The sequence below is a fragment of the Jaculus jaculus genome, chromosome 9 (assembly GCF_020740685.1).
Source record: "Jaculus jaculus isolate mJacJac1 chromosome 9, mJacJac1.mat.Y.cur, whole genome shotgun sequence".
Classification (NCBI taxonomy): Eukaryota; Metazoa; Chordata; class Mammalia; order Rodentia; family Dipodidae; genus Jaculus; species Jaculus jaculus.
The window spans coordinates 93,628,606-93,654,117 of NC_059110.1; the positions used below are offsets into that span (position 1 = coordinate 93,628,606).

At 42.7% G+C, this 25,512-nt stretch overlaps 2 protein-coding genes across 3 annotated transcripts in view; both read left to right on the plus strand.

Moving 5' to 3' along the window:
• Window positions 1-195: 195 nt before the first annotated feature.
• Window positions 196-9,494, plus strand: LOC101596838 (protein Wfdc21). Of its 2 annotated transcripts, none has more exons than XR_006638966.1 (3): window positions 196-221; window positions 7,549-7,649; window positions 9,402-9,432. XR_006638966.1 is itself a non-coding variant. In XM_004664550.2 (3 exons), exons 1-2 carry the CDS (start codon window positions 3,485-3,487, stop codon window positions 7,641-7,643), a joined length of 192 nt encoding a protein of 63 aa, XP_004664607.1. In that variant the 3' UTR covers window positions 7,644-7,649; window positions 9,402-9,494. The 2 variants fall into 2 exon arrangements, 1 of the variants encoding a protein (XP_004664607.1); XM_004664550.2 differs by lacking the exon at window positions 196-221 and adding an exon at window positions 3,485-3,581 and having other exon boundaries at window positions 9,402-9,494.
• A 3,355-nt stretch (window positions 9,495-12,849) lies between these two features.
• The window catches only part of Heatr6 (HEAT repeat containing 6), a 44,557-nt gene continuing 31,894 nt past the window's right edge, over window positions 12,850-25,512 (plus strand). The window contains exons 1-8 of the mRNA XM_004664472.2: window positions 12,850-13,071; window positions 16,109-16,216; window positions 17,758-17,898; window positions 18,526-18,641; window positions 18,972-19,086; window positions 20,487-20,588; window positions 22,953-23,087; window positions 24,926-25,215. Of these exons, the coding sequence (XP_004664529.2) occupies window positions 12,865-13,071; window positions 16,109-16,216; window positions 17,758-17,898; window positions 18,526-18,641; window positions 18,972-19,086; window positions 20,487-20,588; window positions 22,953-23,087; window positions 24,926-25,215 (1,214 nt within the window). The 5' untranslated portion in view covers window positions 12,850-12,864. The remainder of the gene's footprint in view (window positions 13,072-16,108; window positions 16,217-17,757; window positions 17,899-18,525; window positions 18,642-18,971; window positions 19,087-20,486; window positions 20,589-22,952; window positions 23,088-24,925; window positions 25,216-25,512) is intronic.

Sequence of the window (25,512 nt, forward strand, 5' to 3'; positions counted from 1 at the left end):
TCTCTACCTCCACTGGTTAGTTAAAATCTCTATTTCTCTGTCTCATTGTCACTGTCTGTCTATTTCTGTATCTCTCTGTCTCTGTGTATGTTAATAATCACCAAGGACACTCACCTTTGAACACTAAAGACAAACCCCCATCTTAGCCACCAAGATACTCCCAAGGGAGGGGAAGTTATGTCTTTTCGGGGTGTAGCTACTGGAGGATTGCCCATTCGCAGGTAAATAACATGCCACCCATGATTCTGCAAGTAACCCTAATTTAAATCAGTAGGTCAAAAATAAAATAAGACATAGAAGTAGGATAAGGATCTAGTGGGAAGAAGAAGGGGTTTAATGGGAGGATAAAAAGGAAAGAAAGAGGATAAATGGGGGTAGTGGGAGCAAAATGCACTGTAGGGCTGAAGAGATGGCTCAGCTACTAAGATGCTTGCCTGCAAAAGCTAATGACCCAGGTTCAATTCCCCAGTACCCACATAAAGCCAGATGCACAAGGTGGTGCATGCATCTGGAGTTTGTTTACAACAGCTAGAGACCCTGGTGTGCCTATTTTCTCTCTCTCACTGTCTATCTTTTTCTTCTATCTTTCTCTGCTTACAAATAAATAAATAAAAATACTTTTAAAATGTATTGTATACATGTATGAAATTGCCAAAACATAAATAAATTAGATAAATAAATAAAAGATACTCTCAGAGGGAAAATGTAAAGTAGTAATGGTAGTAATTAAGTACAACAGATTCTGGTAAAAAAAAAAAAAAACTATGACAAATACTAAGAGAAAGTCACTCTCCCAAAGGGTTGGGGAAAGTTTCAGAGGCGACATTTAGGCTGGGTCATAGATGAGGATTCAAGATTTGATAGGCATGGATTCTGACATCTACATTGGAGGTGTAGCCTGAGCTGGGTTAGGAGAGCACTCTGTACTAGACACCAGAGCAGCCCTGTGTGCCTGGATAGTGGGGATGTGTGGAGAGCAAGAGAGGAGGAGGGAAGTAGGCTGGGATGACTTACCAAGGCTGTGAAAGCCCCACTCAGCTCAGTAAGCAAGTATTTATTAGACCCCAAAATAAAACCAGAAATGAGGGACTGGAGGAATGGCTCAGTGGCTAAAGACACTTGCTTGCAAAGTCTGATGGCCTGAGTTTGATTCCCCAGCACAAATGGAAAGCCAGAGACACAAAATGGCACATGCATCTGGAGCTCATTTGCAGTGGTAAGAGACCTTATTGTGCACTCTCGCTCTCCCTCTCTCAAATAAATAAATAAATTTCAAAAATAGAGGGTCTGGGCTGTAGAGATGGCTTAGCAGTTAAGGTGTTTGCCTGCAAAGCCAAAGGACCTCAGTTAGATTCTCCAGGACCCACATAAGCCAGATGCACAGGTGGTGCATGTGTCTGGAGGTCATTTGCAGTAGCTGGAGGCCCTGGCATGCACTCTTTCTCTCTCTCTCTCTCCCTCTCTCTCTTGTTCTCTCAAATAAATAAGTAAATAAAATTTAAAAAGCAGAGGGTCTTCATATCTCAATTAAAAAAATTAAAAATGAGGATATCTAAATAGAAATGAGTCTGAATTCACTATACCTTTGACTTTGGTACAACTTCAGAAAATGATTTTTTAAATTTCAGGCCTTGGCACAATCAAAATTTGAAATGGAGACTATTACTATAACCTTTTCAGTGTTTAAGATCTCTAAAAGTCTGGGATTTGTAGTTTAAGTGTGAAATGTCCCCCACAGACTTGGGAGTTTGAACACTTGGTCCCTAGTGTGGTGCTATTTTGAGAAACTGTGGACCCTTTAGGAGCCAAGGTCTAGTTGGAAGAAGTGGATCACCAAGACAGGTATAAAGGAGACCCACGGATTTTGATCTATATACTCTTTGCATCATGAATTCTGCCATACCTTCCCCACCATGACAGAGTGAACTAAAATTCCTCTTTCCTTCTTTTACCATTAGCCAGGTATTTTGTCATAGTGACAAGAAAAGTAGCTAATACCAGGCTTTATATTTGCTGCATCAATCACCCTTGGGCTAAACAGAATGGAGTTAAGGCAGTTTGCAAAATTGCTTTATGCCTAGCCCATATGCCTTAATTCTATGGGAGTACTACCAATATATGAGATCAGTTGTAGGTCTAAAATACCTCCAGGAACTGTGACAAATGAAGTATAAAAGGGAAGGTCTCCTTCTGTAATCCCAGAATTAGGAACCAGGTCCTCTGTCAAATATCAAGTACTCTACTTCTTTAAGTGAAATCAGCCACCTCCATAGGAGCCTCCAAAGGCACAACAAACTGATTCTACTGCCCCTCACCAACCTATGCATCCTCTTTAACTCATGTGATGTTATCTTGTGAGGGCTGGAGAGATTGCTTAGTGGTTAAGGTGCTTGCCTATAAAGCCAAAGGATCCAGGTTCAATTCCCCAGGACCCACATAAGCCAGATGCGCAAAGTGGCGCATGTGTCTGCAGTTTGTTTTCAGTGGCTGAAGGTCCTGGTGTGCCCATTCTCTCAAATAAATAAAAATATTTTTAAGATATCTTGTGAGACACAGTGTTCATGGCCAAGCATTATGCATGCTACTTCTACCACTGAAGAAGGAACAGGGCCTTCCCCTCACATAAACCCCAAGCCAAGGGTGTGTGTATTGTAGAAAATCACTCATCTAGGTTAGAAGTGTCTATAAGAAGGACGAAGTAAAAGCTGACCCCCGGCTGGACGGTCATTACAGCTGCATCCCTAGTCCCACAGCACTGCTGCAGCATGAGGGGCGACTTAAGAAAGTTCAACATGTATCCTGGGAGTTGGGGGTTCTCAGCAATGAGGCTGGACAAGGTAAAGTGGAAATCTACCCAATAAAATTACAGATATCATACAGGCAAAGATCACCACCTCTGTGCAAGAGTCCCACCCCAGAGGAAATCAGACCAAAGCAAAGGGAGACCATTGTAGTCTACTTCCTCATCACACCCCACTTGCTCTCCCCCTGCCTCCTCCTACCCTCAATGACAGGGATGACCATCCCAGAGCAGAGAGGGGAGAAGTCAAACAGCCAATTGCATCCTTACTACCTAACATCCAGCTCCTGGACTATAATTCTTCGGTGACATATTCCTCATCTGATGCTCAGCACATATCCAGCCATACCAGATGTTTACTACTTCTGCCAAAAGTGCATGAGTGAATAAAAGTATGTAATGGAAGTTAGTGCCCCCTGCCAATCCCAGATTTCTAGCTTTAGGAATCTTATTTATGGGTCAGAGGCAGGGTGTTCCTTGGCACAGAGCCTGGTTTAAGTAACTTAGCATCACCCAGGGTGCACATGATGTGTGCATCCAGCAACACCAGTTTCTAGGTGAGGCTTGGGCTACCACAGTCCACAGGCCCACCCCTGGCCTGGCATTCCAGCTCAGTGAGTAAAAACTATAAAGGTGAGCAGCTCTCAGCCTTGTCCATGTTCACCAAGGACTTCCAGCAGCAGCATGAAGCTGGGAGCCTTTTTTTTGTTGGTGTCTCTCATCACCTTCGGCCTGGAGGTCCAGGAGATTCAGGGTGCCGTGAGACCAATGCAGCTTTTAGGTGAGTCCAGGCTGAAGGCAGCACCATTATTCCTTTAACGAGGGAAGCCAGAAGCAATGAGACATCAGGTACAGGTGTGTCCAGAAGAAGAAGAAGAAAGGAGGGAAAGATCTCCTTGGGGGCCCACTGTAAGGACCCTCCTTGATGATCTTCACTCAGTCCCCAGAGCAGGCTCCACATTCCACTTTCTCCTCCTATTTTCCCTGGGTCACCCCACCAGCTGGATACTCCACTCCTCTCCTGTCCCCTCACTGGACAACCCCCCGCCCCATCTCCCAGCATCTCCCTTTCCATTAGATTCTTTCTTGAACTGCCTGAAGAAAATATTTACTTAATTGTGTTAAACATGAATTGCTTCAACCTCTGTTTACCAACAATATTCTTAATTATTAATTATTAATAATTAAGATTATTAATTAATCTTTTGGGAGGTGGTTGAACCCATGAGTTTATTGGGGTTACTTACAGAACAGGGTGAGGGGTTGCTTACAGGAGCAATAGATGTGTCAAACCGCAGCTGTACCAGGAGAAGTCTCATCCCATCCTGGATGACAACCACCCATGCTGCTTGGACTCAGGCAGCTGCGTCACCAGAAAGCCACCTCAGCATAGGTGCCAACTCACGGGAGCTGCGTCTCTGGAGCACACTGCATCAGTGGCAGAATCTTTTTTTTTTTTTTTTTTTTTTTGAGACAGGGTCTCATATCACACAGCGATAGTAGCCCAGGCAAGCAATCCTCCTATAATGTCAGCTTCCTGAGTGCTGGGATTATAGGCGTGAGCTTAATTGGCTGACCTTACAGTCCTATAACTTGCTCCATAACCTGTTGGGTTCCCAGTCTTAATTTCTGCTCCATTGTTCTCCTGAAACTTTCCTCACAGTTCTGCTCCTTTTTAAATTTTTTTTTATTTGAGAGAGAAAGAGGCACAGAGAGAGAGAGAGAGAGAGAGAGAGAGAGAGGGAGGGAGAGAATGGGCACTCCAGGGCCTCCAGACTCTGCAAATGAACACCAAATGCATGTGCCACCCTGTGCATGTGGCTTACGTGGGGCCTGGTGAACTGAACCTGGGTCCTTTGACTTTGCAGGCAGTGCTAACCACTAAGAAATCCCTCCATCCCTCTGCTTCTTTTTATTTTAGTTATTTATTTGACAGAGAGAGAGGGGGGGGGAACGAGCGAGCAAATGAGTGCACCAGGGCCTCCAGCCACTGCAAGCGAACTCTAAACACATGCACCACCTTGTGTATCTAGCTAACGTGGGTCCTGGGGAATCAAACCTGGGTCCTTTCGCTTTGTAGGCAAATTCCTTAACCACTAAGCTATCCCTCCAGCCCCCTGCTTCTTTTTATTTTTTTATTTATTTTAGTTTTTCGAGGTAGGGTCTCACTCTAGCCCAGGCTGACCTGGAATTCACTATGGAGTCTCAAAGTGGCTTCAAACACATGACAATCCTCCTACCTCTGCCTCCCAAGTGCTGGGATTAAAGGCGTGCACCACCACGCCTGGCTCCCTGCTTCTTTTTGAAATAATATTTTTATTTATCTGAGAGAAAGACAGAGAGAAAGAATGAGAATGGGTGCACCAGCGCCTCTAGCCACTGCAAACAACTTTCAGATGCATGCGTCACTTTGTGCATCTGGCTTATATGGGTAATGAGGAATCAAATCAAAGTCATTAGGCTTTGCAGGCAAGTGCCTTAACCCCTAACCCATCTCTACAGTCCCATTTGCTCTTTATTTCAGGGTCAGAAATAAGGTAGGTGTTGTGCCTAAGGTGAAAGACTTAAGAAGCCCTCTGTCTTGAGGTTTGCAAGTATCTCTAAATTTTATGCCTAAGTAACTCACCAGGCTCTCCCAAACCAAGCCCTGTTACATTTCCCCCCATGATAGCAATTCTTTTCTCACCATATTCCATTTGCCCCTTCCATTCTACTTCAAGAAGATTTCTGCACTTCAAAACCCATCTTTTCTGATTATATAATTGTAAATGATGTTTTACCTTCTCTTAGCCCTTTGAGTCTCCTATGAATCTACCTCTCACAGGACACTTGTGAAACACTTGTTTTTAGTACTTTAAATATATGTGTTATCTCCATTGGTGGTCTCTGAGTGGGTTGTCTTACATCTTTGTGTCTCCTGAATAAGTTTCTTTATGCTTTATATATAGTAAAAAAAAAAAAGAGCTGGGTGCGGTGGCATATACCTTTAATCCCAGTACTTGGAAGGCAGAGGTAGGAAGATTGCTGTGAGTTCAAGGCCACCCTGAAACTACATAGTGAATTCCAGGTCAGCCTGGGTTAGAGCAAGACTACCTAAAAAAAAAAAAAAAAAAAAAAAATCAACAGATAAATACTTCATGAGTGATCAAATGGCTATAAGTAGGGACAATGGGTCTTCGGTCTTCTCAATAATGGCCACTAGAAACATGTAGAGATCACACTGATTTTCTCTGAGGTCTATGAAGTGTATCACAGACTTTCCAGATGCCTCAGATACTGATGGACATGGCACTCTTTCTCAATGCCTGGAGAAGACACCATTCTCAGCGGATACACTCAGCATGAGAGTTACCGCTGAGAATAGTCCTTATTTCTTCTGCTGGATCCAAGGATCCCATTTCACTGGTGAGGAAACAAAGGCCCAGAGAAGCCCAGAGATAGGATCAGAAAGAGAAATCCCTGGCCATAGCTGAGGAACAATCTAAGTGTACCATACATTCATTCAGAGAACTGGGTAGTGTTTTTCTAGAGGCCTTTGTGATGTCTTCATCAGCTCTTTGAACCTACTCCATTGGTCTGGAAGGCAATTCTTCTTCCTCCTCCTCTTCCTTACTCTTCATCATCATCTGCTTCTTTTGATGGGAAAGCTATGAAAAGTCTATTTTAGGAAAATAAAGCAGAAAACCTCCCAGCGGGGAGGCATTCCAAGCAGGTAGTCCACACAGTGACTTGAAAGGCCACTCTGGAAACTGAAGGAACCTCCACTTGAGTTAAGAGATACTCCTTGAAATATAGAGATGTACTCTTCATGTCAGGGTCAGTTTCACCATGTGAGACTCCAGGAACTTGGGCCTAGAGGCCAAGTCTGGGTTGAATCCACTTCTCTACCTACTGGAAGGTAAGTCACATCTGTGAGCCACAGCTAAGTAGCTTCTTGAATAACTTCCTTGATATATATAATAACAAAATCAATTTGTACAAAGTGCTGTGAGTAGGCATAAGCAAGCTTCAACTTTCTCACCACAGAGCAACAGTAGCTACTAGAAACATATGGGAATCATACTCTATACATCAGGGGTAACTAAACAGGGCATCTGGAAGGTCTCTTTTATTGGCATTTAATAAGTCTGAAGTGAGTACATTTAGGTGGTGTTTTTATTTCCTTCCACAGACACAATCACTTTACCTCCACCTCTACAGTAGGCTTTACTTTATTGACATTATGTGAATGAATTGCTTTTCACAGAAAGATGTTAATCCATAGCATCCTACCAGTAATGGTTTGCAAATTATCTACTGAAGTAAAAGAAAAGAGTGAGGCTAGAGAGATGGCTCAGCAGTTCAAGGCTTTTTTTTTTTTTTTTTTAACAAAGCCTGATGGCCTGGATTTGATTCTCCAGCATCCACGTAAAGTTAGATGCACAAAGTGGAACATGCATCTGGAGTTTATTGACAGTGGCTACAGGCCCTGGTGCACCCAGTCCTTCTTTCTCATTTTTATTCCCTTACTCTCTCTCAGCTTGAAAATAATAAAGAAAATATTTTTAGAAAAAAGTGGAATTGACTTCTTGAGAAAGGGCTGTTGAGTTTCAAGCACAGTGGTTTTCACTCATTTGTTTGTTACGGGGTTAGCTCATTTTATAGCCCGGCCTAGCCTTGAACTGGTGAACCTCCTGCCTCAGCTTCCCAAGTTCTGGGATTGCAGACCTGGCGCCACACTTGGCTTTCACTGATCTGTTCTGATTTAGGCACCTGCACCGAGCTCTGCAGAGGTGACTGGGACTGCAGGCCAGAGGAGCAGTGTGTCAGCATCGGGTGTAGCCACGTCTGTGCTACCAACTAACAACAGGTAAGATCACCTGGCCCGGCCTGGTTCCCCAAATTCTGCCCATCCCAGGCAGGCTGTACACTACCATGGGATACCTTGATGTCTACCTGCCTCCCTATAGCCTCTCCCTCTTTGTCTCAAGGAAAAGATGTATTCACCACAGGATGGTGGTTTCCAAGTCTTTAGAATAATTGTCCAACCCAGTATATCCTGGAGGCAAATCAGACTATATTTGAGCAAGAAGATAAAAAAACAAATCACCCATATCCTTCACCCCAAAATAATGTCTATTTAACACTGTGATGCATAATTTAATCACACTCAGATATAATATGCATTTAAAAATAAGAACCTGTGCCTAACTTTATTTCTTAGCCATTTCACTTAAAAGTAGCTAGTGTACAATTTTTTTAAATATTTTCATTTATATAAGAGAGAGAGAGAGAATGAGCATGCCAGGACCTCCTACCACTGCAAACAAATTCCAGACACATGTGCCACCATATGCATCTGGCTTATGTGAGTATCGGGAATTGAACCTAGGTCCTTAGGCTTTGAGGCAAGTGCCTTAACCACTAAGCAATATCTCTAGCTCCCCATGAACAATTCTAATACCAGTAATCATGCCTCTCAATCTCATCCTATTATCTTTACTGCCTCTATAGTCCATCAACACAGGCTTATATACTTAGCAATCTCTATTAATATACATTTAAGATAGTTCTTATAGCATTAACATAACAGTGATGAATATAAATTGAGCATATTCTTAAATTATTTTTTTTAAATTTTATTTATTTATTTATTTGAGAGCGACAGACACAGAGAGAAAGACAGATAGAGGGAGGGAGAGAGAGAATGGGCGCGCCAGGGCTTCCAGCCTCTGCAAACGAACTCCAGACGTGTGCGCCCCCTTGTGCATCTGGCTAACGTGGGACCTGGGGAACCGAGCCTCGAACCGGGGTCCTTAGGCTTCACAGACAAGCGCTTAACCGCTAAGCCATCTCTCCAGCCCCAAACTGAGCATATTCTTATTAATTCTCTTGGGATATATCATAGCAAGAATAACTGATGACCAAAAAGCATGCTCATTTTTAGCCTTTGATGCCTATTGGCATATTAACCTAAGCAGATCCATTTCCTGTAAAAGCATTTCATGGGACTCATTATTATATGAGTTTATTTATGTACCCATTAACTAAAAAACAGGGCAATAAAAAGCCACTATGATTCAGCTTTGATTGTAAGTAAAGTTGCATTCATGCAATTAAGTTTTATTATACACAACAGAATCAGCATATGCTTTAAAAAAGAAGTTTGAGGGGCTGGAGAGGTGGTTTAGTAGTTAAAGACATTTGCTTGCAAAGCCTGATGGCCCAAGTTCAATTCCCTAGTCCCCATGTAAAGCCAGATACACAAAGTGGTGCAAGTGTCTGAAGTTCATTTGCAGTGGCAGGAGGCCCTGCCTGGCAAGCCCATACTTTCTCCTTCCCTCCCTCTTTCTCTCTCTCTCAAATAAAAATTAAAATTAAAATTTTGCATTCAGAACATACTATTTGTCTAATCCTTTATAATCCTTGATGCTTGGGATCTTTCTAGCTCCCCTGCATGTGGTATAGATTTCCAGAACTAGAAACTGTTGCTTTCCAATCATATTCAGTGGAGTTAGGTGCTCCAAACAGCAGTTCTTATGTATAATTTTTAATCCATTTCTTCATCAAAGAGTTATCGGAAGAGCCGTCCTTTCTAATAAGTGCTCATCTCTTCCTATAGCTTCTACCTGGAAAGATGTGGCTGTTTGGACCTTTTTGCCCAAGAAGGCAGATGAAAATGGGGGCCATGAGTGAAGGCTACAAGGAACATGGGGGGGAAGGGAAGAAGAGGTGTTTCTTTTAATAAACCATCGCTGTAAAACTTTCCATAGTACTTGATTTATTTGGTTAGAGATTATTGCAGTTGGAATATGACATGACCCCCCACAGACTCCTCTACTGAAGGCTTGGTCCGCAGTGGTTACAGTATGTCAGGAAGTGGTGGTAGGGACTTGCTGGAGGTTGTAGGTAAGTAGAAGCATGCCTTTGAAGGGTTACTTGTTCAAGGGCCCCATCGTCTTTTGTTTTCTGCTTCCTGGCTACTATGAGATGAGCAGCCTCTACCACATACTCCTGCTACCATGAGTTTCTGGTAAGTAGACCAAAGTAACAGATTTGGATCAAACAACAACAGACTGAAGATTTTAAAATGTGTCTTTTAAAAATCATTCTCTTGCCGAGAGTGATGGCGCACACCTTTAATCCCAGCACTTGGGAGGCAGAGGTAGGAGGATCGCTGAGTTTGAGGCCACCCTGAGACTACAGAGTGAATTCCAGGTCAGCCTGGGCTACAGTGAGACCCTACCTTGAAAAACAAAACAACAACAAAAAAATTATTCTCTCAAAAATACAATACAACAAATATTTACATAGCATTTACATTATAGTAGGCATTAGAAAACACCTAGGGATAATTAAAAGGACACAGGGAGATTTGTGTAGGAGTTGCAAATACTAGGCTATTTATATAAAGTGACTCAAGCATTTGTATATTCTCTGGAGTCCTGGAACCAATCCTTCATGGAAACCAAGGGACAACTGTATTCAGTTAAATGCATATTACTATTAACACTACCAAACAGATGGACTATGACCCTCAGTGTTTTCTTTTATAAGATTACACCAGAACTCAAGGCCAACCCTTCTTCCTACCTTCTCCCAGTTCAAGGTTTAATCTGGATTCTAAAAGTCAGTCCCTCTATGCTGATTTTTCCTATTACAGAACAAGGAAGGTAAAAAACGTTCCATTATTTATGTGTCCATAATCATAGGCTTAAGATACATCTATTCTGGATTGTTGTTTCATTTTGACCAATTTATTGCCTATATGGCACTTGGAAAACTATTTAAACTCTGCCATCATTTCTTTCACTGTTAACACAACAATGAATGAGACAGATAATATCTGTTCCTTCATGAAACTCACATTCTAGAGGATGTAACAGGTAACATACAAGTAAACAAATGAAAGATAACTATAGATTATAATAAATTTTCTGAAAAGAAGTACACAAGGATTTGAAATAAAAGTGTGGGGTATGTAAGCCTATTTTAGTCAGGATGATCCAGATTCTAATAAAGTACTAAAAATATAGTCTTGTGGGCTAGAGGGATGGCTTAGCGGTTGAGGCATTTGCCTGCAAAGCCAAAGGACCCAGGTTCAATTCTCCAGGTTTCACATTAGCACAAGGGGGCGCACGCATCTGGAGTTCATTTGCAGTGGCTGGAGGCCTTGGTGCACCCATGCTCTCTCTCTCTCTCCCTCTTTTTCTGTCAAAAATAAATAATAATAAAATATTTAAAAAATTATAGTCTTCCAAGATCTATAAATATGAAAGAAGTAAAATTCTAGAATAAGATGTCAGGTCCCGTTATGCAGAATTTAAAAAGGAAATGGCTATGAATTTTCTAGCACTCTAAAGGCCTTCAGTCACTACAAGATCATTAAAATATTGAAAGTGAGGAGGATTGAGGCTGTGTGAAATTTTCTGGGAGAGCTTTTGTCAAACCATGAGTTCCCACACTATGAGTTTTCAAGGGTATGAGGTGGATGTGGGGTGTGCTACCATCTAACTGAAGCCAATGCACAAGGTCTTTAGAGGCTTTATGGGTAGCTTCATGTGTTTTGCTCCTCAGTTGGTGATCACTATGGAATCTATATGGTTGTTCATTTCCTTGGAGGAACCACACTGTCATCCACAAGGGCCTATACTATCAGAACTGACCAGATTGGCATCAGTATACTTTACAACATGTCAGTCACTCAGTCTTGAGTAACACTACATGTGGATTCATTCAGGCTGTTATCTACAATGAAGCACACTTTTATGTCTGGATAGGCTCCCAAAATGGAGTCACCATGGTCAGCAGAAAGGTGACAGAGGCATAAGAAAGTAGATTATCCACATTCCTAAAAAAAAAAAAAAACAAAAAAAACCCCGTCATTATCCTCTCCTTGCCTAACAATGCCCCAAGTCATGATTTCCTGCCCCCTTATCTCATAAGTTACACGGTCACTGTTCTGGTGTCACACCCTAGCTATTTCAAATGGTTCATGTAGCAATTTCCCATGAAGGGATTTTTCTATTCAATTTAACAAATGAGTTCTTTTTCCTTCCTCACCTTCTCCCAACTGAAAAAGCCCTACAAAGCCCACTGCTTGAAAACTCAGGTTGCTCTTCTCTAATGAGTCAGTCCTGGAAGCTTGTGCTTTTCCTGAATAAAAGCTTTCATCTTTGCCTCAGAGTGGTTTGTGTGGTGTTGGTCACTCCCAAAACTTATCCATACTAAACCTGGACCCTGGACTAGATGCTTCAGTGTTTTTTTTTTTTGTTTGTTTGTTTGTTTTTGGTTTTTTGCTTTTTTGAGGTAGGGTCTCGCTCTAGCCCCTGCTTACCTGGAATATACTATGTAGTCTCAGGCTGGCCTTGAACTCACAGAGATTCTCCAACCTCAGCCTCCTGAGTGCTGGGATTAAAGGCGTGCACCACCACTTCTATTGTTGGAATGACTCAGCCTCACATTCTAGTTTAGGATGTTGAATATTTCTTAAACACTGCTTTAATTACTCTTGGTCTTAAGCGATTAGAACCATTGCTATAGCAACCAGTATATCTCAAGCATCTATTAGCTCAGTACAAATGCAAGTTACAAAGCTTTGCTTTGTACCTGTACTTCTGGATCCCACGCACCTCTCTTTTGCCTTGTGGCTTCTTTGATTATTTATGCACAGGGGACACATGTAAGAACCACATGCTCTATCTGAGGGTGACTCTGTGCCCGGGGAAAGTCAGGAACTCCAGTAGGACATAGGAAGACTAAACCGTTTCTGCCACTGTCATCTACAAAAACCCTTTCCAATTCTGTCCGCAATCTGAAACTGAACCATCTCAGCCAGGGCTGGTACCACGTTTTCCTAGAGGATAGAGTCAGTGTTCAGAAGAGGTGAGCGCGGAAAACTTTCCAAGATCCTTTCCAGCAGCATTTACGGGGTAACCAGGCCGAAGGGGTACCATAGCCACGGACACCACCTTGCCAGGCCCTCGGGTCCAAATTAGGCGTTTCCGGAACGAGAGCGCGGCGCGAGGCCCCGCCCCCGCCCCCGCTGCCCCGGAAGTACTTCCCCGCGGCTCTCCCTCGGAAACATGGCGGCGGTGCAGGTGGCCGGCTCGCTTCCCTGCGGGCCGCCGCGGGAGCCGCCCCCTGCGCGGCACCACGGCTTCCGCCGCTTGTCCGCCAGGCTCCGCGCCCTGCGCCCCGATGACAGCAGCTCCTCCCGCACCGAGATCCACCTGCTCTTCGACCAGCTCATCTCCGAGAACTACAGCGAGGGCGGCGGCGTGGCCCCGGAGGTAGGCGGCGGCCCCGGGCCCCATCCTGCCGCAGCGCGGCCGGGTCTTGGCGCCGGCGTCGCCGGGCTCCGCCCCCGCCGGCTGAGTGCCACGCGGGCTTGCGCCCTCGGGCAGCGCTACGTTCTTCTCTGCCCTCCTCCGTCTACCCGAGCGATGCACGCGGTGCGGGGCCACCTCGCACCTTTCAAAAGCCCGCGTGATGGCTTCGGCTGTAACACCTCCGTCTGCCGCCTCTGGCTCCGCCTTCCCGTCGCCACTCCATACCTCCTTCCTCCTGTGCATCCCAAACATCTTGCAGATGAAGTGCGTTATTACAGTATTCTGAGCGCTGTACCACGAAGGGTCCTGGGACTCTTAGAACGTGGATATCATTACTCGGCCGTATTTATTTATTTGTTTAGGCTGATGTAAACACTGAAGCTCCTGAAAATCCAGTGCCACATTTTTGGCAAATAGCAGAGCTACTTTGCCACGAAGTCTCCGTATTTTGTGTGTCTGTTTTTCAGGCTACCTCCTCCCTATTTGCTTCAACTTTAAATGTTATTTCTACTGTCAGAGTAATCTTCCTCCTGCACATCAGGTCTTGGATATCATTCATTCCCTGAACTCTTGAGCCAATCTTATCATAGCTTTCGGGTGCTTATATGCACCTCAAACATGACAGTTCCTAAAGCTGATTGTACTTTCTCCCACACTCCCATCCCTAATCCATTCCACTCTACCCCACCCACCTCAGCACCCGCTAGGCACAAATAGTGGTTCCTATCTTTATTCTGGAGCCTGTCAGATCCAAATTCTTGAGTCTGACTTGGGCATATTTCTCAATCCAGACCCTTCCTGCGCCCATTTCCAGTGCTTTAGACAAGGTAACTCTTGCCTGGACTGTTTTGCCCTTCTCTAACTCACCTCCTTTCTCCAGTTCGGCTCTTCTCCACACCATTCTTTGTCCTGCTGTCAGGATGACTTATCCTTTATTTGTTTGTTTGTTTGTTTGTTTGTTTTTAAATCTGGCTGGAGAGATGGCTCAGTGGTTAAGGTACTTGTCTGCTAAGCCTAACAACCTGAGTTCAATTCCCCAGTATCCATGTAAAGCCACATGCAAAGTAGCATGTGCATGTGGAGTTTGTTTATAGTGGCTAGATGCCCTGGTGTGCCTATTTCCATTCATTTGTTCGTTCATTTATATTCTTTCTCTCTGCTTGCAAATAAAATAAATAAATAATATGTTTTAAAAATTAACCACAAAAGTAAAAAATCTGATCACAGTTGAGCTCTAATACATATTGGTAAATGGCTGAAGTAAATTGTAGAACCTTGCCGACACTATGAAACCGATATGAGAGCTCAAGGATGTGTTTATTAAGTGTATGTTCATATATGAAAAAAGACCCAGAAGAGTTCAGCAAATAAATAATCTGTTGCTTCACAAGGGAGCAGAATATGATTGAGAAGTTAAAGGGACTTTTGACTTACTTGTATATTTTGGTAAGTTTTGTAACAAAAATGGTGTACCTTTCCAGTTCTTTCTCCTGTCCCTCCTTTTGTGTCCTTGCTGCAGTCATTCGCAGTTTGCTGCTGTTCAAGCCACTGAGCTGAGGGTGTCACATCTCCAAGTCTTTGCACAGTTCATTCCTATCACTTGCAGTTTTTTAAAAAATTATTTCTTTGAGAGAGAGAACAGGTGTGCCAGGGCCTCTAGCCTTTGCAAATGAACCCTAGGCCCATGTGCCACATCTGGCTTACATGGGTCCTGGGGAATTGAACTTGGGCCCTTTGGCTTTGCAGGCAAGGGCTTTGACTGCTAAGCCACCCCTCCAGCCCTTGCAACGTCTTTTGATGCCTTTGTCTGTCTAACAAAGTTCTGTCTATCCTTTAGGTCATTCCAGATTCTGTTTAAAAATCACCTTCTTTTCAGTATTTTAACTTTTTTGTGTGCATTTCTGTCTCAGTAAATTGTTTGTTCTTTGAGGTTGGAGAATAAGTTTTGTTTCATCTTTGGATACCAAGGCTACTACCTGGCATATTATAGGTGCTCAGAGTTTTTTTAATTCAGAAACCAACAATGGGTAATGCGAGTTGCAGATAAGATTTCCTTCCTTCTCCCTCCTTTTCTTCTTCCTTCCTTCCTTTCTGTCTCTTTTTTTTGTTGTATTTTTTGAGGGAGGGTCTCACTCTAACCCTCGCTGACTCATTCCCTAGTCCCAGGCTGCTCCTGAACTCACAGCAGTCCTCCTACTTTTGTCTCCAAGTGCTGGGATTAAAGGCATGTGCCACCATGCCTGTTTTTTTTTTTTTAAATAATTTCCTAATTGTATATCGTCCCCTCCCCCATGTAGAGTCTCACTCTAGCCCAGGCTAACCTACAATTCACTGGGTAGTCTCAGGCTGGCCTCAAACTCACAGTGGTCCTCCTACCTCTGCCTCTTGAGTGGTGGGATTAAAGGCTTGTGCTACCATGCCTTGCTTTACATAGGGTTTGAATAAGTATCATTTCTGACTTTCCCAATGGCATTGAAAATCTACTTTACTTTTTGGTATTTCAATTTCAGCATATACTGGAAGCTTTTCTTTGATTATTTAATATACTCTGTTGTGTGGTAAAAATGCTAGAGTCCTCAGCCTAAAAAAAATTATATTGATTCTTTTAAATTTATTTACGCATATGTGCATGTATACATGTGCACCACAGTCTCTTGCCACTGTAAACGAATGCCAGATGCTTGTGTCACTTTGTGTGTCTGGCTTTATGTGGGGGCTGGAGGATTGCACTCAGGCTGTCAGGCTTTGCAAGCAAGCATCTTTAACCTCTGAGCCATCTCCCCCAGCCTCTTTTCACTCTTTTTAGTACCTCCTGTTTTTGAGTTAGTATCTCACCCCCCAACCTGTCTTTCCTGCATCAGCTTTTATTCAGATGTCTTTTCCCATTCTTGGGTGTGGATGTTCACTATAGTTTTCCCACTTGGCTTTGTTTTTGGGGTCTTCACTTGGCTAATAAGTACATTTACCCTTGTTTTGTCCTTTTGTTTTGCTTTAATAGGATGTCAGTGCTCTTCTTGTCCAAGCTTGCCAGCTAGTGCCTCTTAATCAGAATCATCTCGTCAGCAAAGTGTGTCAGCTGATTCACCATTTACTTAACAGATTGCAGGTAATCATGTATGTAACTTTAGGATTCAGATGAGTAAATGCCTTTGAAATACTACATCTGTAGTACTTAAGGTGGGCTGATCTTTTTCTTGCTTTGTTGGTTTGTTTTGAGACTGGGTCTTATGTAGCCTAATCTGGCCTAGAACTTTTGATCCTCCTACCTCTAACTTCTAAGTGCTGGGATTCTAGGCGCGTCCTCCAAGCCCATCTCAGTAGGTTAATCCGCTGAGACATGGGAAAGCACATGTCTTGGGCTGAGATACAGCTTAGTGGCAGTGTCCTTGTCTAGCACACATGAAGCCATTAGGCACTGGGTTCATTCCCCAGCACCACCACCACCCCCCAAAAAAGAAAAAAAAAGCTTAATGTGAACGCGTCATTAAACCAAATATATAACTCTGGCCAATGTTCTGCATAGTTCTAGAATCGTGGCTATGAGAAGTTTTTCTTTTTGTTTAGTTCAGTACACCAATATCATTCCAACCTCCAAGTGTTAGATTTTATTTCCATTGAAGACGGGGTTACTCAGCATTTATATCAGAATAAATGTAAGTGTTCCCCTATTTCTTTCCCACCAATATTGTCCCCTTTTCCTGGGGCTAAACTTTGTTATCTACCTTGATGTATATAAAGAAGTAACCTGGGGCCCAGGGGACCCCAGGGATTAAAAAGTCCCGTTTATTTTTATTAAAGTCTGTTTTGCAGCTCTCCATCCTTTCCCAACTTACCAGGTGAACCCACAAGAACATGAATGCAGTTAAGGTGGGAAAACACCAGTTAGCATTAAGTCTACTAGGACCCTCTACTCTGCAAGAGAGGCAGGCATCCAGTAAAACCAGGACTCTGCCATCAGGGATGGAGAAGGTGGCTGTTGCTGTGTAACCTACTATGTCTGCTACATGAGATTAGGCTGTTTTCAAGTTTAAAATGATGTGTGGTAACGTCCGAAAGTTTACTATTCCTGTGTGTGTCATATTTGTATCACTAGCAGTAGGAAAACTTCCCCATTCCCTGTAGTGCCTACAGCTCATAGCTATCTTTCTAGCATTTGATGATACTGTCTCCATTGTCCACAATTGATACTTGGATTAGCCTAATCTGTCCCAAGAAGGTTATATATATGGTGACAGAGACATGTCTTCACTTCTGTTATGTTCCCCACATCATGTAGAGACATAATAGCTAAGTAGCACATACAGTTATTCACTGTGCCTTAGTTGAGTAATTATCTTGTATAAGTCAGATAATTCCATTAAGATATTTCAGTAGATTGAGCCTTCTGTCTATGTATTTACAGCTGCCAGTTTCTTGCTAGTTACAGGAAACATTACAAGGACTTTATCAGGTTCTACTTTGAGTGAAAGAGTTATAAGGAAAGAATTGAGGGAGTCCTAGGGGTAGGGAGAAGCTTCTATCTTGATCAAACTTGCAGACCTTTCCATAGCTGATTCTTTTGGTACAAAAAGGTGTATGTATACTGTCTTTTACATAGTTTGATTCTGGTGAACTTCAAGAGATCATATTTTTTTCCCCTATTGGTAGGTGGTTGTTGATGAGCAGAACCTGGATTTCCTGTTGGCGTACACTATTTCAGCTATTCAGCAGTGTAGTTCTTGGACACACATGGAAATTCTTCAAGCCCTAGCAGCTCTGGTTTACTGCAATGGCTCAAAATGTCAAAAGGTAGTTTAAACCGTTCTCTTTCCTTTGAAAGACTAGGAGCCCAGACTCCAGAGGCAACATACTTGTGTTCAGGTATCTGTCCTGCCACTTATCAGATATGTAAACTAGAACAGTCCTTACTAAACCCTTTTTGTTGTTGTTGTTATTGTTTTTGTTTTTCGAGGTAGGGTCTCACTCTAGCCTGGCCTGACCTGGAATTCACTCTGTAGTCTCAGGGTGGCCTGGAACTCATAGCGATCCTCCTATGAGTTCTGGGATTAAAGGCATGTGCCACCACACCCAGCTCCTTACTAAACCCTTTTGAGCCTTGCTTCTTCGTGTATAAAATAGTTGCTCTGAGGATGAGGTGAGACAGTGTTTGTAACATTCTTGGCACGCTGTAACTATTAGCCATTATTATTTTCACCCTTCATCCATGCAGCTAAGACTAAAGAGCATCAGCAGCTACTGAGTAAAGATCTTTACTGCTGATGTTTGTCACATGTTTGTGTACCCATCTGAGGGATTTACTTAACTGATCTTCTGATACCTAACTAATCTTTAGTTGAGAAAACATTAAGTCTGTCTAATAAGTGATATTCCCCTAGAAGCTTGTCTTAGACACTCATTGCTGTTATTTTGTTTTAGTATCTCCCTGACTTGCTAGGCAAGAGTGGCCTCTTGATGAAGTTGAGCGACTTGGCTCATTCTGATCCTGAAGTCAGAAGAGTCGCAGTGCATTGTATGGCAAACTTATGTCTCAGGTATGTAGGTCCAATTCTTTTTTTTTTTTTCCTTTTTTCTTTTTTTTTTATTTATTTACTTATTTATTTTTGAGGTAGGGTCTTACTGTAGCTCAGGCTGACCTGAACTTCTGTGATGTTTCCCTATAAATGCCAATCTTCCTTCTTCATATTGGCTTGAGACTGTGCCTGTCTTACAGCACTAGTTAATTAGCCGAAGCGCCATTTGCATAGTACCATGTTCAAGGTTGTATTCCAGATCTCTCAGTCTGTGTTGCTATTTTTCATGCTTATTCTTTTGTAAATACCATTTCAAAGGAGTCTGAATTGTTTTCCCTACGTGTGCTTTAGTGTGCCCGGACAGCCATACTTGGAAGAGTCCTACCAGAATATCTGCTTCCAAGCATTCTTGACCATCTTACAATCTCCAAAATCGTCTGATATGGATGACATAACATTTTGCATGGTAGGTGGCACTGTCGCTTATCTGAACATTGAAGAGTGGCATAGACACTAGTAGAAAAGAGATTTAATTTGGCTGCTGTGTTACTTTGTTGACAGATATTTAGGCACAAATAGAATGGTTATAAGCCAACAGCACTGAAATCACCTTTGGATTCAAATTATAAGAAGCCTGTTTTATTTGACTGACTTTGGAATGAAGAAAATAACTTTTAATAATATAGTAAATGGTAGCACATGCCTTTAATCCCAGCACATGAGAGGCAGAGTTAGGAGAGTCACTATGAATTCAAGGTGAGTGAGTTCCAGGTCAGCCTATGCTAGAGTGAGACCCTACCTCAAAAAGACAAATAAACAAAAGACTATATTGGAGAGTTCTTAAGAGAAGTATATGAAATCAAGTATTTTAAAATGCTTGACAGAGTATATCTTACTATTGTTGAGTTTGACATTCAGCAGGATATTCTTACTTAATCATTTCTTAATTGTAATTGTAAGTAATGAAAATTTTTTTCACTATTTCATATAAAGTCACAGTTCACATCATCCCCTGTGCAGAATATTTCTGGAGGACAGACTCTCTAACATGAGATCACTGAGTTAAGAAATAAGTCTTGAGGGCTGGAGAGATGGCTTAGCCGTTAAATGCTTGCCTGTGTAGCCTAAGGACTTTGGTTCAAGGCTCCATTCTACAGGACCCACATTAACCAGATGCGTAAGAGGGCGCACACATCTGGAGTTCGTTTGCAGTGGCTGGAGGCCCTGTTGCGCCCATTCTCTCTCTCTCTCCCTCTCTCTGTCTGCCTGTTTCTCTCTCTGTCACTTTCAAATAAATAAGTAAATATAAACAAAAAAATTTAAAAAAAAAAACCAGAAATCAGTCTTGATCAGACTTGCCTTCCATCAACCACATTTTACCATTAAACTTCTGCCCCCACCTTGCCTTTGCCTAAGAGCTGCTGAGCATGCTTTATTATAGAGCTTTCCTACTTCTGACCTTTGCTTAGAACGTTCTGATCACAGTCTCTGTCTTTTCCCCCTCACCCTCAGTTCTTTCTGGTTTGTGAGCATTACATCCAACCACTCTACAGAGCATCTCACAGTTCATCACGTCTGTTCTCTGCATCTGCAATTCTGTTTTGTGTTTCAAAAAGGGCTTCATCATCTGAAGGACTTTCTTCCACCCTAAGTGCTGCTAAAAAGTTGGTCCTTGTTGGGCATGGTGGCACACACTTTTAATCTCAGCACTTGGGAGGCTGAGTTCAAGGCCAGTCCTTAGCTACAAAGTGAGTTCCAGGTCAGCCTAGGCAAACCCGACCTCAAAACACAAAACAAACAAACAAAAGTTGATCCAACCAAGTTTTATTGTGCCTTCTAACTCAACCTCTTCTCAACCATCTCTAGTTATTGCAGAATGCATTGAAAGGTATCCAGTCACTTCTAAATGGTGGGAAGATGAAACTGACACAGACTGATCAACTTGGAGCTCTTCTAGCTGTGCTAAAGGTGAGGCAAGTCTGCATTCTGCTCCTTGTTCCTTTTTAAACCATGCATGTAAGGACCAGCAGCTGTCTGTGGCTAACTTTAAGTCTTATGTAAATTTTAAGCATGGAATAAAGTATTAATAGTCAAGTATACTTAAATTTAAGGACAGGTAGGGGCTGGAAAGGTGGCTTAGCTGTTAAGGTACTTGCCTGCAAAGCCTATCTCCAGATCCCATGTAAGCCACACACACAAAGGTGAGGCAAGCACAAGGCTGCACATGCCCACAAGGTGGCATAAGCGTCTGGAGTTCTTATTGCTCTGTCTGAGGTCCTGGCAAGCCAATGCTCTCTCTAAAAAAAATTAAAATTAAAAAGAAAATTTAAGGCTGTTTATGCTGGCACACGCCTTTAATCCCAGCCCTCGGGAGGCAGAGGTAGGAAGGTCACTGTGAGTTCAAGGCTGCCTTGAGACTACATAGTGAATTCCACATCAGCCTGGGATAGAGCAAAACCTTACCTCAACCCCCCCTCCCAAATAATAATAAATAAATAAGAACAGATGGACTAGAGAGATGGCTTAGTGGTTAAGGCGCTTGCCTGCAAAACCCAGGTTTGATTCCCCAGGACCCTTGTAAGCCAGATAGATGCATAAGGGGCCACATGTGTCTGGAGTTCATTTGTAGTGGCTGGTGGCCCTGGTGCACCCATTCTCCCTATCTGTCTCTTTTTTGCTCTCAAATAAATAAATAAAATATTTTTAAAAAATTTAGAACCGAATAATTTAGATTAAATAAATATTTCAAAATTTTACAAATGATCTTTTAATCTCAGGAAGGAATAGATTGTGAGATATGATCTGAAGACAGTTTATTTATGGATTATCTTCTACTGCCTTCTCCTGATTGTACTTGAAGGAATAGTAGGTAAACCAATAAGTTGTATGTCAGCAGTGTGCCATCATTAGCTTCTGAGCTGGCCAGGGAGTGGGAAAATTTGGTCACCTTTTTGAGACTTGGCCCTTTTCAGTTCATCTAGAAGAGAGTAAAAGGCTTTGTAAAAGGCTCACCTTAAGCCAGTGTCATGTGTAATAGTTTAGTATTTTTCATGGACAAAATTTTATTTTTCTACCTTAGTATACATGTGTGCATGTGTGTGCATATGTGTGTGTCTATATGGATGTATATGTGCCATGGTGTGCGTATGTAGGTCAGAGAACAACCTTGGAGTTTTGGTTCTCTCCTTGCACCTTGTTTTTTGGCCTGTGAGCTTTGGGATCTCCTGTCTCTGCCTCCTGTTGCCGTATACTTTACATGCATGTTAGGGATAGTACTTGGGTCTACAGGCTTATAGAACAAGCAGTTTTTAACCACTGAGCTATCTTTTCAACCTTTGACTAAAAGTTCAACTCATATACCCTTGCCATTTTTTAAATCCCTAATTAAGTAGAGACAGATAACTATATATAGGAGTAGATATTAAATAAAAATGATAAACAATTAGAAATAGGTAAAATAACTGGATAACAATGATTGGATAAAATAAATAAAGGCAATAAATAGATCTACAAAAACCAAACCTAATCTGTTGTGGCCAACTGAAGTCCACCTGAAGACTAGAAAAAATTAAGCTCTTTTCCCCTCCCACTACTAAACAGGCCCAACCCAATCAAGGATGGGCATGTTCAGGATGGAATGGCCATAGACAAGTTTAAACTCTTCTTTAAACCCTAAACCTTAAGGTATCTATTTTCTGTCTCGTTTTTATTCTGCAATATGTGAGTGGATGTGTCGGGGGCGGGTGTGCATGTGCAGCTCAGAGGACAACCCCTGAGTGTTGGTCCTCTCTTTCGATCTTGTTTGAGATAGGGTCTTTCTCTGGCATACAAATATATACGTGCATATATCGAGATATATTCAAATACACACATATATTTGAGAGAGAGAGAGAGAAAAAAAAAAAGAGAAAGACAGGAAGAATTTGGGCATGTCAGAATCACCTGCTGCTACAGATCAAACTCAGGCCATCAGCTTTATAGCAAGCAAGCACCTTTACCCCTGAGCCATCTCTCCAGAGTCTCTTGTTTGCTTCTGGGAAGGCCAGACTAGCTGGCCTTTGAGCTATGGGAGTCTCCTGACTCCACCTCCCAATTCCATGGGCCTGTTGGGATTACAGATGCGTGTGCCAGTTTGTGTTGACTTTATGTGGGTGCCGGGGATCTGTACTCCAGACGGCAGGCTTACTTGACAAGCACCTTTAACCACTGGGAATCTTCCCTGCTCCCCGTGATAGGTTTTAAACATGAATCTGTTTGTGTTCTAATCCAGAGCATGCTTACTGTTTTATGACTTATGTGATGTGTGTGTTTGTCCTTCCTTGTCGCTCTCAGAAAGCCATGTTCCATGGACTCCCTGGACTAAACATAGAGATGCCCATGGTGCTATACCCAACTCCACTTCCACAGTATGATGGGCGAACCCCTGTCAAGCCGCAGATGGAGTCCAGTGCTGCTCGACCCACTGAGGTATACTTGTGTCTGTTTAAGCTGTGGATTGCTTGACTAGTTTGCTACATAGGGTTTCTATGATTGCTATCACTACTGCCCACAAGTCCACCTTGAATTTGATTTCAATTTAGTTAATATAAGAACTTTAAATTTATCACATGCTAACAATAGCAATTAAAGTACCTTGTGCTTCTGAGGTCTAGGCAGTATGACAGCTATAAGAGTGAGCGTTCACATTATGTCTGAAGCCATGCTTCCCCATCCCTATACTTCTCAAATCCAAGAAAGATCAAGGAACTTTTTCTGTAAAGGGCTAGCTAGCTCACAAATACTTTCTTTTTCTTTTTTTTTTTTTGTTTCAGGGTGGCCTCGAATTTATGACAATCCTCCTACCTCTGCCTCCCAAGTGCTGGGATTGGGATTAAAGGCATGTGCCACCACGCCTGGCTCTCTTTTTTAAATATTTTATTTTTATTTACTTTTTTGAGAGAGAAAGAGAGTGAGACAAAGAGAAAGAGAATGGGCATGCCAGGGCCTCCAGCCGCTGCAAACAAGCTCCAGATGCATGTGCCACCTTTGCATCTAGTTTATGTGGGTCCTAGGGAATCGAACCTGGGTCCTTTATCTTTGTAGGCAAGCACCTTAACTGCTAAGCCATCTCTTCAGCCCTGGTAAATATTTTCTACCTCTGTCATCCTAGGGCAAAAGCTGCCAGGTTTCATGGGGAGGTTGGTACACATGGCTGTGTTCCAGTAACGTTTTCATTATAGAAACAGGCTTTGGACTGGGCTGCATATGGTCTTTGAGCCATAATTTGGCAGCTTTTATCTAGATCCATAGAAGCCCACCTGCCTGTCAGCTCATTGTCTTCACACTTTTGCAGCCAGCAAGGTTCCGAGCCTTTCTAGACAACTGTCTCCTCCCTCAGGTTTCCATTAGAGAACCTGGGGTTTACACATGTGTGGGTACAATACAGATGAGAAGGAAGAGAGGGACTCTTGAAAGATATGGCAACTAAACTGAGACTCAATAGTACAGAGAAAAGGAGAAGAGCATTTATTACAGGGGAGTAGAAATTGCATAAGAGATGGCTTAGAGGTTAAGTGCTTGCCTGTGAAGCCTAAGGACCCCAGTTCGAGGCTCAATTCCCCAGGACCCACATTAGCCAGATGCACAAGGGGGCACATGCGTCTGGAGTTTATTTGCAGTGTCTGGAGGCCCTGGTGTGCCCATTCTCTCTCTCTCTCTCTCTGCCTCTTTCTCTGTCACTTTCAAAAAAATAAGTAAACATAAAACAAAGAATTTAAAAAAAAGAAATTGCATAAACACCTAGAATAGTAGTGTATGTCACTCATGTTACCTAGCAGGACTTGTTCCAGATGTGTGGAGGGGTCCTGTATGGTATGCTAAGGAGTTCAGGGTTTTTATCTCATAGACAATGGAAATTTCTTAGCTAGCAGAATGACGTGAAAGAAGGATACAGAGAACAGAAAGATGCTGGCTTTTACTTAGAAGGCTTGTTGCTCTCACTACACCAGTGCTAGGTTGGTGAGCTTAACTCATTCTTACAGATGAGGAGGGTCAAGCTCAGAGATGCCAAATGATTTGCCCAGAGTCACTGAGCTAGCGTTTAAACCCAGGCCATGTTTTTTGTTCTGTCCCTGGCCTCCTGCCTTATTTCTAACAGTATAGGAAGTTGCATACACTGAGCATCATGCCTGCTTCATGGCACGTTTTTCTTTTCTTTTTTCTTCCAATGATGTTGGAAACATACTGAGTCACTTTCAAATGAGAAAGTACCATGATTTCAGTGAAACATTATTTTGAAATATGTCCTTGTTTGTCCCTAAAATCAGAGCAAAAAGAAAAAACACAAAGTAAAAGCAAAGAAAGCCCAGCAAGAAGAAGACAAGGAGGAGGAATCCAGTAGTGAGGTGGAAGCAGCCACAGCCCGGGGCAGAGTCCGGGTGTGTGAGGAGAGCAGGCCTTCCTGCTCCCGGGGCATCGGGAGTCTGCCCGTGGACCCAAGTAGAGCCGTGGCTAGAGAGCAAGGCTCCTTGCCATCGGCTTCTTCGAGTTGGAAGAGGGTCAGCAGCAGCGAGTCCGACTATTCTGATGCAGAAGGAGGCATGCAGAGTAAAATGAGGTAGTTGTATGTGTTACATTATTCTGCCTTCTACCCCACGTTGCATGCAGCCTTGTAACTTTGCTTAGAAACCTGACAGCTGTGTGTAATTGAACTTGAAGATTTACTCATGTGGGGCTTTGCATTACTTTGACCATGCTTGCTGTGTGTGTGTGTGTGTGTGTGTGTGTGTGTGTATGTGCTCGCGCATGCACGCGTAAGAGTGTGTGTGCATTTGTACCCATACGTATGTGTGTGTAGGTGCACGTGTATGTGTGTCTTGTGGAGGCCAGGGGATAACCTCAGGTGTTATTCTTC